The sequence below is a fragment of the Onychostoma macrolepis genome, chromosome 20, assembly GCF_012432095.1.
Source record: "Onychostoma macrolepis isolate SWU-2019 chromosome 20, ASM1243209v1, whole genome shotgun sequence".
NCBI classification, from domain to species: Eukaryota; Metazoa; Chordata; class Actinopteri; order Cypriniformes; family Cyprinidae; genus Onychostoma; species Onychostoma macrolepis.
The window spans coordinates 3,586,110-3,601,902 of NC_081174.1; the positions used below are offsets into that span (position 1 = coordinate 3,586,110).

General features: G+C 38.0%; 1 protein-coding gene across 1 annotated transcript; it reads right to left on the reverse strand.

Moving 5' to 3' along the window:
• Positions 1 to 755: 755 nt before the first annotated feature.
• Positions 756 to 9,729, reverse strand: LOC131527117 (G-protein coupled receptor family C group 6 member A). The gene is made up of 6 exons (XM_058755976.1): positions 9,536 to 9,729; positions 7,430 to 7,721; positions 6,306 to 7,061; positions 5,711 to 5,914; positions 5,467 to 5,584; positions 756 to 3,022 (listed from the first exon to the last, which is right to left on the reverse strand). The coding sequence occupies exons 1-6, from the start codon at positions 9,727 to 9,729 to the stop codon at positions 1,905 to 1,907; spliced, it is 2,682 nt and encodes an 893-aa protein (XP_058611959.1). The 3' UTR covers positions 756 to 1,904.
• Positions 9,730 to 15,793: the final 6,064 nt, after the last annotated feature.

The window sequence follows — 15,793 nt, forward strand, 5'->3', positions numbered from 1 at the left end:
TGATGCAGACAGTATAGCTTTTTTACTGAAAAGTTGTCCTTTAGAGGGAGAGCAGCCCATGTTGATGGGAAAAACCTATTCCTTTTGATCAGTTTTATCGACTGCAGTTTTAAAAGTTTTGTGTCAGAAATCCTCAACTTGGTTCTTGCTTGCGCACCATACCAATTGTTCTTAAAAAGCCTTAACTGTCTGAGTCCACAATTCCTGTACTACTCTATTTCTTTGACTGTTTTCGATCAAGATTTACCACTGCCCAGCTGGAGTTTTGTATGCCATAGAGAGCCCAAGATTGAGAAACAGGACTGAAGCTTCCAGTCTTTCCCACATGCACATATGGTCACGCTATGAGCATAAAGCGCATGCGTAAGACCATAAGCTCATCTTGCTAATAAGATAGCCTTCTGGTTACCTCATCTTCTTCTTCTTTTTTTTTTTTACTCCTGGTGAATTCTGATTGAATTATCAGTATGTGAGTGTTATAATTAAAATATATTGTAAAAATGTGAAGTGAATTTGGTGATTTCTAAAGTGGTTTCAATTTTGTTTCTATGTGCTTTCAACAAACAACAGTAGTACAGATTAAATTAAGTTCAGAGTGGCTTGGAGCTGGAGTATTTCTAGTTGTTTACTTCTGACTGAAATCCCCCTGGACCTCTGCCAGTAATGTCTGCAATCTGCTGGCAAAGGCAAGGATTTAAACAGAATGATCCAGCAGACACTGATAACAGCATTAAAGTTCAAAGCTCAAATTCGTTTTTATTGTTTATTAAATGTAAAGACACAGTACAAAAATAGGTGTATAATTTCTGTTAATTTTTGTGATTACAAGCAAGAAAGTAATTTAGCAGTATTACAGAAAATTTGTCACATAGTGCATCGCAGAATAAAGTAATGATCAAAACAAAGCAATAGGTAAACCTTAACAAAGGATGACATAAACACATAATTCAATTCAATTCATAGCCGTCAGTAATTCATATAGTCAAACAAACAACAACAAAAACAAATATAATATAATGAGATTAAGTAAAGACCAACTTATACAAAAGGGTTGTTAAAAGTTCCTTAAAACTGGCTTTGGACTGAGCTGATCATAGAATGTTGTTCCAAAATCTAGATCCCAAAACAGCAAATGCTCAAACTCCCTTAGTTTCTGGTTTAGACCTTGAAATGAACAATAGGGTTTTTTTTGACGATCATAAAGACCTTGATGATATGTTTGGAGACATTAATTCTGAAATATAGGGAAGGTCTACAATGCAAATCTTAAAATGTAATGACTAAAATGGGCATCAATTTTATATTTAATTGGTAGCCAATGTAGTGGCAGGCTAATCTGGGGTAATATGGGTGCTATGAAGAGTTTGGGTTTGAGTTTGAGTCAGGAAAGAGTAGACTTACTAAGGCATATGTACAATAAATTACAAGGTATAATGAAATAAAAATACGTAAAAGCCTTTACGGATCTTAAATATTTACAAACCTTCTGTTTTTTTTGTTTTTTTTATTATTTTGTAATTGATAAATACAGGATTTAACTACTTCTTTTAACATGCACATCTATGGACAAATTAGAATAAAAATAGATTAAAACTAGATTCTGAAAAACCATTCTCGCCTTCACCACCAGCGCACCTAGTATTGGTTTTACCATGTTTGCAATAACATCTGAACCAATTTATACACCATTACATTTAGTACACTAATTCATAAATGCAGAGTTCCTGTTTAAGTATAAATATATGTATAAAAAATTTACAAAAATTAAAACATTCTTTTTGCACCTTTAAACAACGAGTACAGTATTGGTACATTTCCAGTGTATGTAAGATGGAAAATCCACTTTAAGTATTTGCTAATTGTAAATTCAGTTGCTGGAAGAATGCACGACATCCTATTTATTTTTATTGAGTAGTGTGTCTTTGTCTCAACTTGGCATGACGGGACACTGCTAGGTCTTTACTGCCTCTATCTGTATTTAATAAGTCCACGGTCTTTATAGAACTGGATACATCTTTAGAAACTGTGCTGATCTCTATCACCGATGATCCTACTGAAGTAATTCGACCCGCCTCATTTAATATAGTGATGTTTGCATTTGCCGTGTCATCTTTAACACATCTAGCCAACCTGCCTACAATCAAGGCCCTTGAGTTCTCTGACAGTTCCCACAGGACTATGTAGCACTTTGGGACAAAATGACAAAACATTATGCCATAGTTGGAGGCCAGGATGGCTGAAGCTTGAACAATGTGCCGCTGCTCTGTCTTGTTTCTTTCAATATAAATGGGAATAAAGCAGAGCCAGACAAACAGATGAATCAACATGCTGAAGATTATGACACCGGTCTCGTTGAAATCATGGGGGACTTTTCTGCCCTTGAAAGCAAGAAAGAAACAAATGAAAGCCAACAGAGCTATGTAACCATGCATCACCCCAAAACCTATAATGGAGCCCTCGTCACAGACAACATATTTTTCCATGCCAGTTCCAGGCCACTTTAAATCTGGGCGAGGAGAATTGAAAATCAGCCAGAACAATAGGATGATACCTTGACCACTGGTAAGCAGGACCAAATTGATCAGAGGCTTGTAGAGTTTTTTTAACTCGTGCTGCCTGTCAGGATCAAAAGCCATGAAAGCCAGGAAAGTGCGGTAGGCTTTAACCAGTATGCATGAAACACACAGAGTAAAACCGAGACCGTACACGGCCTGTTGTGCCCTACACAGATGCTCATTTGGCCTGCTGATGAACATGATTACGCTGATGAAGCTGACTGCCAACCCCAGCAGCATGAAACAAGACATGTCATTGTCAGCCTTTTTGATTATTACTGTGTTTCTGTGCACATAGAAAATGATGAGCGAAGTCAACACTAGAACCAAGCCTATTGCTGTAGCTGCTAACAGAGCTATGGGATAACTGTCCTTCCAATCCAGATACTTCTCCTCGAATTTCCTGCATTTACTGTCTCCCTTATTAGACCACATTCCATCGAGACATTTCAGGCATTTAGGTAGATCTGAAAAAGAAAACATGCGTACAGTCATCAGATTTGCAGTAGAAATGCTAAATATTTAATGCTATCTGTCTTGATTAGCTTTATTATTATTAACTGTTTATTATTTTTATTATTGTTACTGATATTGGAAGCATATCATATTTCTCTGGATCTTCCTGGAATACTTGATTGTGATTGGTCATTGGTATTGTTCAGGGCTGAGTTCTGCCCCGACAAAACGTAGCAAAACGTTTTTTTAGACGGAAATGGTGGTGCGTTGAATACTCTGTTCTGATGACGCAAGAGTTGCAACTATGGCAGCTGTGAAGGCCATTCTTTGTGGTGTTTTTGAAGAATTTTCGTAGCTTGATGAAATCAGTATAAATACATGTTTAATACTGCAAAATACGCTCTACAGAAATCTTCAATTGTTGCATATGCCCAGCTGCACCGGACACATTTGTCAAAGGCTTTACTTGAACCCATTGTGCGAGCTGTCTCTTTAATACCGCGTGGTTTATATACATGTTTCTGCTGATTGGGCTGACATTTTTGACACACCCACCAAACAAGAGAAAACATATCTCAAACCCCGTTGCACACCGTTTCCGGAAACCGCAGCAAAACGTTGTGCACCGGTTGTCAGGTGAAGTGCTGTACTAGTTTCATGTGCCTTGGATCACTCCACACTGTCTGTCCTCTCACTTAATAAAATAATTTATGCTCTAATATTTAATGTTTATCTAAAAATGTTTTTGGTAAGTAGTGGAATGATATACAGTCATCAGCTTCACATTGGGTTTTTTGATTCACCATAACGACCATCTGACTTTTAGGTAATTTAGATTATTGTAGGTTTTCATGTCTTTTATTTTGCATTGTCAGAGTTATATTCCTTGTTCGTGTCATGTGGTTCCCTTGCTTCTCATGTTATCATGCCATATGTATCCCCTGTTCATGTGTCTTGTTCTGATTGGTTGTTTGAGTCATGTGGTTCTCAGTTCTGTTTTGTGATTGGTTTATCATCTTGATTGTTCACAGGTGTTCCTTGTTATTCATTAGTCTCTGTGTATATGTAGCCCTCGTTTTTCCATTGTCTTTTTTCTAGCTTTGTTCTATGCAACCTGCTATTAGGTGAGTTTGTTTCAAGGTTATGCCAAGTCAAGCCTCTGTTTATCTTGTATTTGTTCATGTTTTGGATTTAAATGAACTTTAGGTTCAGCTTACATGTCTGCAGTGGATATTGGTTACAGATACAGAACACACCTTACATTATACCTGTGGTTCTTAATACTGGTCCTGGTGACCCCCATCTCTGCACTATTTGTATGCCTCCCTTAAGCTGATGCACACTGTACGATTTGGGCCATGATTTGGCTGTCTGAGACAAGTTTCGCAAATCCTAAAAGATTCCTCTGATCCTAGGCTAAAATCTGTAGTTTTTGATCATTAGTTTGATATGTTTAACGACAGCCAATTATTCACCGTTTTGATCAAATTTGACCTCAGGCGAAAGTCTTGTAGTGTGACTTCTACAACGAATGTCAAAGTGTCTTTGTTTTTCAAGACAAGCCATAATCAAAATTAATGCTGGCGATTTTCGTTGTTACGGTGTCTGTCCACTGGAGCGGAGCAGAGGAAGCGATTTTAATTCATTTATTGAAGTTGAGGTTCACGCTCACGCATTCCAAATGTTGTCTCCGTTTCATAGAAATGAACTGAAAACGCTCATTCTGCTCCGCACCAGTGGACACGCACTGTTAACTACCGTTTCATTCCTGCGTGTGATGCAGCACCTTCACCGAACGTGTCATGGGTTGATTTTTCTCGCACTGCGCAGGTCCGTTTTTAGTGCATCTTGACGGTCGTACAATCTGACATTAATGACAGCTGAGATCCTTCAGTGTGACATGAGGATCATGTTCATGCAGTCTGACAAACAACAATCATAAAGGCCTATTAAATCTCACAGTGTGCAGCGGACACAGTTCAGTTTAGTCCATGGATCTCTCTCCTAATGAGCTGATGATCTGAATCAGGTATTAAATAAGGGAGATATGCAAAGGCGAAGGGTCCACAGGACCAGGATTGAAAACCACTGCATTATCTTGATTAAACAAGTAGACAGATGTAGACAATTGAACTGTTGGAACTATGAGAAGCAGTTGATCGGGGGAACCTGAATGTGGCTTAAGAAAGTCCCAGATATACTGAGGGGTGAGTCCGTAACTTAAGAACACTATTCTATCAACCAGATCACATAACAGTTTGTAAGTATGACTCATTGTCTCATCATCATGGGATTGTGTTGGAAAATCTAGTAAAACTGGGATGAAAATGGGTCTTTGTGTTCTCTCTATTTTTAGCTAAACAGCTATTAGCCGAAGTGTCAGCATGGGTGCTTCTTTAATTTGCAGACGTGAAACTAAAGAAAGAAGCAACAATAGAACATGAATTCTAATTACCCCATCCATCAGTATAATTTCCTTCACCACACTGAACGCAGTTGTAGCAACAGGGGATCTTAGACTGGTTCTTCGCAGTACCAGGTGGGCAAGACTCTGAGCACTTGGACGTGGGGAGCTGGAGGATAAAAGAGAGGTGTGCTTTAAAAGGTTAAAGAAGACATTGTAACTGTGGACAATGATTGTCAGCTGTTTTCTTGTGGTGGCCGACCGAATAGCTAGAATTGAAGACAGCACAACTCACTGTGTTATTTATCCACTGGAATTGACTGAGGATCTCCACGTCTCCATTTTTCAAGAGGAATTTTCCCACAACGTCAATAGTGCGTTCATCATTATTTTCCTTCCACATTATGAGGTCATAACCATCTGAAAAGTCACCGTTTTCATCAAAGGAATATGTATTGCCATCGAGCGTGAAATTCGCACTGCGCATACTTTCCACTAGCTGCAAAAAAATTTAAGTTTCCTTGAGATTAATAGAATCATGCTTGTTACATGCTTGTTACAAGTACTCTTCCTTAACTCTAATAATAAAAGACAGACAAATGTTACGGTTGTAAATTATAATTGTACTGTAAAATAAAAAAGTATATTTGATAAAATATAATAATAATTGCATTTACAAATTCTAAGATAAATGTCTTAAATTCTTCACTTTTTAAACAACGTCAAATCTACAAACTCATATTTTGGTGGGATACTGCTGACATGCTGTAAATTTCTGCCTATAACAATTCAAACATGTCAAACATGAACTATGAAGAGCAACCTAGACTAACAAATGTCATGTTAGCGAGCTGAAACTCACTGTAAAGTGTTGACTTGAGAAATCTCACCTGCCAGGGTGGGAAGTTGGTTTCTCCAGAGCAGGTGGTCTTGTTGCATTTCAGGAGTGCCCTGAGCCCATGAGCGAAAGCATATATGGCCACTCTCTCTCTGTAGGCCTCTCTCAGGTCCACTGCGTGCAGCACGTCATCTACAGCACAGGTCGAGGGCGACAGGGAGCAGTTCAGTCTCAACTGCTTGTACTCTTCTATGAAGTCATTTCTTGCTCCTGGCGTTGGCCTGAGGTTTTTCAAGTAGTCTTCGAACCCTGGAGTAATTCCCATGGAAAACGAAAAGCCAAATATTTTGCCCACTTTGTTGATGTCTTTCATTTTTGTTAAGAAGCGGTTCATGGACCAGGCGTCGCTCGCGATCCAAATTCTGCTTGTGTTGGTTTGGATCATCTCCTTGAAAAGCTTCTCCACCAGCTGCGGCTTCAGAATGAGCAGCACGACCTTGGCTTCAGATTTTTGTATACTCTGAGCTACGTTTTTGATAACCTTGTCGACATCAACGTGGTCCAAGTAGTGAGGAACCACTTTCTCAAAGTCAGCACATATTTTTCCCTCTGACTGTTGCGTGAAGCTTTGGTAGGCCGCTCTACCGTAGTCATCATCTCCATACACGACTCCAACCCAGTTCCAGGAGAAGTGGGACATGAGATTGACCAGTGCCTGAGTTTGGTAGATGTCGCTCGGAATCACGCGCATGAAGGATGGATACCGAAGTTTGTCGCTCAGGACAGGAGAAGAGGACGAGCAGCTGACCTGTTGACAGATAAACCTCATGCCTTAGTTATCTGCAGCTACACTAGCTTTGTCTAAAGGACAGACCAACATTTGTTTACAACAAAAGTTTATCAGTGATAATCTTGCCATTTTTTTTAATCTAGATGTGGGCCTGGGTCATGTTTTGGTCTTTTCCATACCCAAAGTATCACATGATTTAAGAATACAGGATAGATAGCGTGCAAGTCAGGACTACTGTTTTGACCGGTGTGGTCCATATGAATGTTTGTAGTGTGGAAAAGAGAGAATAAAGTTCCACAGGTTTGCAATGACGTGGGTTAGTAAAAGATCAACATTGTTTGGTGAATTATTCAAGTAAACATTGACTTTAACAGTTAACAAATTACCTGAGGAAACAGGTAGAGGCTGAGGAGCTTGGCGATAGCAATGGATAACTCTGAGTATCTTTCTCCCAGAAGAGCTTTCACTGGTGGACGGAAGTCTGTGTAGTCCAAAAGGGCCGGCAGAGATCCGTTAATAGCCAGTAAATGTTCCACACAGTGCAGTGCTTTGGTGGGAGATGCACAAGGATCACAGACTTCATATCCCAGCTTAATCCCCGGAAGCAATGTAGAGTTATTGATTTCTTCAATCGTGTGGATGGCACTCAGCGATTGTAGAAATGTGGTCAGATCAAAACTGGAAAAAAGAGAAGTAGACTTCTTAGTTCCGTCATGACAACTCTCAGAGGGATTTGCATAGTAATGTACATGACAGTGTTAATGTATTTAGTCTTGGTGGAATAGATCTGCTACGCTTCTGCTGCAGAGCAAGAGACTTGCTACTGCCAATACAACCACAACACGCTGCTGTGAGCATGTAAGAAATACTGCTGCTGCACATATAACATATGAATAACCCCCATAGCATGCATGATAAGCCCATAGCAGATCTATACAGGTGGAACTGGGGAAGGTGGAGGCTTAATGCTACAGCAAGCATTAACCAAATATTTTAATGTTGAGCAGCGAGCTCATTGGCTACCGATACAGGAGAGAACCAGTCAGATGTGCCGTGTGATAATGACGTCATTAGGTCATATTGAGTTAGATCTATCGGACTGCGCCATCTAGAGTTTCATGCCAGAACTTTGTATTTGTGCATTAGTTTGGCTGACCAGATGTCCCTGTTTTCTGGGGACAGTCCCAATTTGCGATGTATCTCCCCAGCCCCTGGAAATGTCCCCAAATGTCTTCAGCAGTACACATTTCCGTTGTCTCCCTTATTGTAAAGATTAGCAGGGGTTGTATAAAATAATGTGAACACCCATTATTATCATGTAGGCTACAGTGAAAAAACAAACAAATATTGCAATTGTATTTTAGTTATATTTTTGTTGTCCCTATTCTCTAGGTTGTATATCATTATAGTGTAAGTCGTGTTCAGCAGTCTCAGTACAAGTTGTGGGTGAAATGGGTGATTGTCAGACGTCCAAAAAGGACAAATCACGAGAGCCCATTCAGCAGGAGCATCTGTAACCTCAACAGCCCAATTGTTACGTTTTTTAAGAACAACAGTCTTTACGATTGTGACTGCTGACACAAAGAATGGCAAGACTTCATCAGCAAAGAAAAAAGTGGGTGAAAACTGAAAGTGAATGACAGGCACTGTCGAGCACTAATAAAGATTGTGTCCAAACAGCACAGAACTACTGCAGCAAAGTGTCAGCAAACCTCAAGATTCACCCTGAAGACCTTGTTTCTACCAAAACCAACCACAGAGAACTTCACAAAGCCAACATCAATGAACAAGCTTTAATCCCAGACACCAATATTAAAATGCTGTTATGATCATAAAACCTGGAGAGTTGGAGCACAAGATGAACTTCAACATCTGCCCTTGTCAGACCTGACTTACATGATCAAACCACTGTGGACATTTTTGGAGAGAAGAGAGTGAAGCTCCAACTTCTCTAAAACACAGGCAGATCTTCTGATAGACGACAAACAACTGGAGACTATTCAAAAGTTGTATGAATCTATCCTGAAAAGGCTGGAAGCTGTATTAAAGGCAAATGGTGCAAACACCTTAATCGTGAAATATTGCCTATTTCCCAAGTGTTTACATTATTTTGTCTAACCCTTGCATTTCTAAAAGCATAAATTATTTTTTCATAATGCTATTTTAATCTGTTTGCTATTTGCAGTGGTTACTATTTTTCATATGGTATTTGGTGAATTGTATTAAAACCAGTTAGGATCGGGTTGACCTGCAAACATCATAATAATTGTTAGTTAAAACAATAGTACTGTAAATGGAACATACAACAAAAACCCAAAAATGTGTTCTCCTCATTTTTAGTTAATCAATTGTAGGTGAAGTTTCAATCATGTTTTGACCACTTAACTAGTAAATGCCGCTGGCTTCCATTTCAGAAATCAGGTCAGCATAGTATTAGTAAGAATCCAAATGATCAACATTTAAAAACATAAGAAAGTCTTGTGCATACTCACCCAGAACAAACGAATGGCTGTGGTTTAGCTCGTTTGTGAAGGTTGATTACTTTAGTGTGAACTGAGCTCAAAATTGCACAGTTAACATCTCCATCCAGGTAAGCTCCGCTCAGGGGGTTTTTGCAGTGGACCCACAAACCCGAGCACAGCATCATCACGCCCAGCACACAGAGCTGAAGATGGCACCTCATCATGGTGAATGTGTGCAGTCATTCTGTTGATGAGCTATTTATTGTAAGACTGGTTCTGCTTTTTGGGTGACGTGAGTTGCAAGGCTGGCTCTGGAGGTAACTGTGTCTGAACGTTACCTCTGATTTGCTTCTGTAGGATTTCCCATGGGCAGAAAAAACAGAAGTGGAGAAATTCACCTGCTCAGTCACATTTCTATCATCCGTGATGGAATGTGGACTCATTCTGCAGGTTACAGTAAAACGGTTTTCTTTTCATTTGCAGTGATAAGAAATTATGGGAAAATGCATAAATGATAGAAGCGGTGTTGTGAGCTGAAACTTCAGAATCTGGTGCTTTAGTAGGTCTGGAGGTGAAACACTCAGACATCAGTTATGATAAATCAGCAATCATATTGTTAAGTTGCATTAAAATTGATACATGGGCATATGAACCTGTTTTAAGAGGTCAGCAGGAGTGCTAAGAAAAGACATGACCAAAGAAAAAAATGGTGACAATGGCATTGGAAAATGACAAATCAATCAAATGAAGCAATAATTATAAAGTTAAAAAAGCAGTGAGAATAATAGGAAAATGAATACAAGCAGAACGTGATCTTAACACAATAGTTAACTTAACACAATCCGTGTTTCTCAGCAGTGGAAGTCGTCATAGTTGGGTAAACATCGAGAGCAGTGAATGGGAGATGACCACAAATATATATTTTTTTGCATTCCCATTTGCTCAAATAGCAGTAGAAAAACTCCATGATAGTGTTTTCACGACTTTCAGTCAAAGGAAATAAATTGAGAGAGACTGATAACGGCAGTCAGAAGAGAAGACAATGCCAAATTTACCATCACTCCCATAGACGCTGCATTAGAAACACCCTCGCATTAACGTTACGTACTTTCTTTTTATTTGTCATTTGATGCAAAGGCGATATAACAAAGTATAGTGTTAAAAATGTACATACATTAAAAAATATAAAAAACTTTGGAGGATTTGCGATGCTTATGACCGTTGAAATGCATCATCGCAGTCTTGTGAAAAGGGTCCATGTAAAATCCTACATACTGACACTGACATTTTGTGCCAGTTAATATCGGCAATCTCAGGTCCACACTGTTCTCAAGTCAGTCTATTTGTGACTTAAATGAGAGATTCATATCATACGCTTTCATGTTACTAAGGAGCCTAAACACTACTGAAACTGAATCGACTTATAATGTACAAACGCTATTAATTATATATATATATATATATATATATATAATTCTGAATCTGAAAACAAATGAGTAGATACACAATAAATTATTTCACTACATGTTCATTTTCCTTCACCTGAAACACTTTCCCAGAGAAACCAAGTCATCTGATAAAGACAGACATTTGGAAGATGTTTGTGCCCATATTTCATCATGTGCATTCATCACAAACATCATACGATTAAAGTTGGTAAAGTTGGTCTGTTCTGTATGACAGATTTATGTTCTTGAAAACCTCAGTATGTCTGAACTGTGAGTTCTTCTCACATTTTTCCATCATCGTCCTCATCAGAGCCATCGACCCATGATGCTGTGTTTGACTTCTAAAGATATATTTGACCGATCTTGCTGGACACAGATTGTGTTTAGTTCCTGAGTGATGCTCATGAGCTTACAGCAGAGTAATAAAAACAGCAGTCTTTGGATCGGGTCCAGGAATGGGATTTTATTTTCTTCAGTTCTTTAAAAGCAGAACAAAAAGAGAATGCAGTAAAGCCAGATATACACGATTCCTCACTCAACAACAGCTATGAAATAAAAACAAACCTGAGCAGGCTTACTAAGTGTGTGACATTTAATAGTGTTATCGTTGTCTTGAATCAAACCAGGAATGTGCCCCAAGCGTTTACTTTCACTCTATTTGTCAAAATCATTTTAAGCAGCTGCTGTGAAACATAAAGTGTCTTTGTTAAAGTAAATTGAAACTGCTTGAGATGCAACACACCATTTAGACTCGGGGATAAACAGAAATGTATGTTAAACAATAGAAATATGCCATAATGCAAATGCAGAGGCACAAAAAATGTGATCTTTTGCATGTTAATTCAAGTGAATTCAGAGTGAATTCAGAATTCAGAGTTTGCAGAGTGAATTCAAGTGTCAGTGTGCAAAATGAATGTGAGCAGTGTGTGGTATTTACTACAGTAAACTACTCTATAGTAACTATAGCAATTTAAAATAGTAGATTGTGATTACTACACTGTTTAATGGAATAATTAATAGAAACTGCGGGTGCAGAAACAGCACAGAGATTGTCCTGTGGACCTTGATGTGTTTACATGAGCAGATGGATCTCACTGGAATAAAGGCTCTGGAGTGAAGGAGCCCTCTAGTGGATCCTAAAATGTGTTCATTAGTCTGTTCTGAAGGAAGGATTTGCCGCTTTATGCAATTGACTGAGCTACTACTAATTTTGGTTACACTTTATTTTGATAGTCCACTTTAGACATTCTACTAACTATAAGTAACTTTGTAACTACATGTCTACTAATTCTCATTAATTAGCAGCTACATGTCTACTAACTCTCAGTAGGGTAGGTTTAGGGTTAGTAGAGTAAGTTGACATATACTTGCAAAGTTTCTGATAGTCAGTATATTGTATGTTGTGGACCCATCAAAATAAAGTGTAAGAAGATATTAAGCAGACAGTCTACTAATACTCTAATGACTGCTAGTTGACATGTAGTTGCAAAGTTACTTACTGTTAGTAGAATGTCTAAAGTGGACTATTGAAATAAAGTGTTACCCAATTTATTATTATAGTTTATTAAAAGTGTAGTAACAGTGTGTTTTTGTTTTTTTCTTGGCGGGCTGATTACCATTTTTATTACCACAGTTTTACTTCAGATACCCTGCAACACCCTGGTTAATTTGTTTACCATGGTAAAACTATAGTAACCATGTTTTTTTGGTTTTATTTGTAGTAAAACCATGGTTAATTTCTGTAAAGGTTAATATGGCTAGAGCAAGAACATGTGTTCATGTAGCTGATCAGTAACTGAATTTAGTTCATTCTTAGCCAAAGTATTTTCTACACTGTGTTTTAGGATTATACACTATTTACATTTATTTTAAATAGTTATAAATTGTAATGTAAATAATGTAGATTGTTGTCACCAAAGACCAGAAGAGATTCTGGTTCATACACCTGAGACCTCAATTAAAAAATGTTGCGCAGAAACCATCCTAAATTTGATCTTACGATCATCTCTCAAATATGCGTATGTGTGATTCATAGAATGAACGTATGAACAGAACACGCACATCTCTTTCACATGTGAAATCTGTCGCAAATGATCTTGAACTTGCACGCAATTGAATGGTTTCAGCTCTCTGCCTTGACTCATAATTAATGTCATTAACATGTAAAAGATCACCAATCATCATAATTTAGAACAGCGAGCTGCAAGAACAGCTTACATTTTCAAAAACCTGCAGCACTCGAATAAGAATAAGTGTGTACATCTGCTCAGACCCTGTGGAGTTTCTGGGATGTAATGCTCCTGGTGTCGAAACAGTATTTAAAGGCTTACTCCACGCCAAAATGAATATTTAGTCATTAATCACTCACCCCCATGTCGTTCCAAACCCGTAAAAGCTTCGTTCGTCTTCGGAACACAATTTAAGATATTTTAGATGAAACCCGGGAGGCTTATATCCCATTGACTGCTAAACAATTAACACTGTCGAGGTCCACAAAAGTATAAAAAACATCGTCAGGATGCTCCATCTGCCATCAGTGGCTCAATCTCAACTTTTAAGCTACGAGAATAGTTTTCGTATGCAAAGAAAATAAAAATAACAACATTTATTCAACAATTCGACAGTCACAAGCCGTCCGGTGTTCATCCAAAATATCTTAAATTGTGTTCCGAAGACGAACGAAGCTTTTACGGGTTTGGAACGACATGAGGGTTTAATGACAAAATTTTCATTTTGGGGTGGAGTAATCCTTTAATGTTTTAATATGATAATTGTACACAGTGAGCAGTTTTCAGTTGAAGGTCGTCTCGGCTCCACCACATTACTGTCAGGATACTATTGCCATTTATATTAAACTCTGTTGCGCTTCTTCTCTGTCTGAACTCATGTTTAGCCAGACAACTCACAACACTCATCCAGATCATTTGCAACACATTGTGCAATAAAACTACCCAGTAAAAAATATTTCCCAAAGATGTAAATAAAACACATTATTTGAGTAGGTTTTACAAGAAAATACTATTTTAGTTTTTCAAATAAAACAATTTACGTTTAATTCAGTGCTGTTTCTTTGTAATTGTTTGTGAAATTTACTAGCAATTTTTGAGTAAAAATTGTTTTAACACCAGTTGCTTTACTGTTTTTAGTTTAGTTTAGTTAGAAGTCAGAAAGAGCTTTATTGCCAGGTATGTTTGCACACACGAGGAATTTGTTTTAGTGGCAAAAGCTTCCAGTACACAGAGTCAACAACGACAACACACAGATCATTCAAAAATAAATTGTGAATAAACATACACATGTACGTATATACTGTATATATATATGAGCAGTGAAAAAATCCCATTTGCACCATCAGGGCAATAATTAAGAATTTCCAATCAACATAAAATGTTATGAATATGCCTGGAAGGGGACGTGTGTCTATATCGTCCTAATGCACGGTGAGGAGGAGAGTTTGAGCGGCTAAAGACTCTCCAAGGAATTGCAGAAAATAGTTGAGTCTCAAACAGCCCCTACATCATCACATGTTGTTTGGGAGGGTTTCAAGAAAAATTCTCCTCGTTCATCCAAAAACAAACTCCAGCATATTCAGTTATCAGACATGACTGGAACTTCAAATGGGACTGGCTTCTATGGTCAGATGAAACTAAAACATGAGCTTTTTAGCAGCAAACACTCAAGATGGGTTTGGTGAACACAGCGATAAAATGTACCCCATGTGTACAATGAAATATAATGCTGTATTTTTGATGTTGTGAGCCTATATTTCTGCTGGAGGTCCTGGACATCTTGTTTAGACGCATGGCATCATGGATTCTATCAAATACCAACAGATAAAAAATCAATAAGTGACTGACTCTGTTAGAAATCTTATAATGGGCCATGTTTGGATCTTCCAACCGTACAATAATCCAAACACAAACCTCAAAAACAACACAAAAATGGGTCACTGAGCACAAAACCAAGCTTCTGCTGGTCATTCCAGTCCTCTGACCTGAACCCTGCAGAACATGAGTGACCTGAAGAGAAGAAGCTGTGAATCTAAAGGGTCTGGAGTGATTCTGGAGGAAGGAATGGTCTCTGATCTCTCGTCAGGTGTCTCTGACCTCATCAGGCATTATAGGAGAACATTTAGAGCTGTTAAACTGACAAATGGAGGTTTCAGAAAGTATTGAATAAAAGGGTGCCGTTAATTGTGGCCAATGTGTATTAGAGAAAAACATTTATTTCATAATGATATTTCCCTCCATTTTAAATTCTTATTATCCAATGAAAGGCTACATTTTTGTACATTTTTAAAATAAAAGATCAAAAGGATTAACGATACAGATTTATTTTCACAGCCTTGTTTGATCATACTTATCAAGGGTATGAATAAATTTGAGCTCAACTGTATATATATATATGTACACACACACACACACACACACACACACACACAAATAGGAAAAAATTAAAAAAATAAAATATATATATATATGTATATATATATATATATATATATATATAATAAGTTGAAAAAAATAGAATAAATTGTATATACAGGTGTGCTATAGATAAAATAGAATAGGAATAGATTAAAAAAAAAATAGTTGTAGGGATATACTAGGATGTAGGGTGGTAACAAATAAATATAAGGTTATTGCACATATCTTTATTGCACAATGGGGGGACATTTAACTGTTCATAAGGTGGATTGCCTGGGAGGAGAAACTGTTCTTGTGCCTGGGTGTCCTGGTAATTGGGGCTCTGTAGCGCCGGCCAGATGGCAAAAGTTCAGAAAGGGGATGACTTGGATGTGAGGGATCCAGAGTGGTTTTCTGAGCCCCTTTCCTCACTC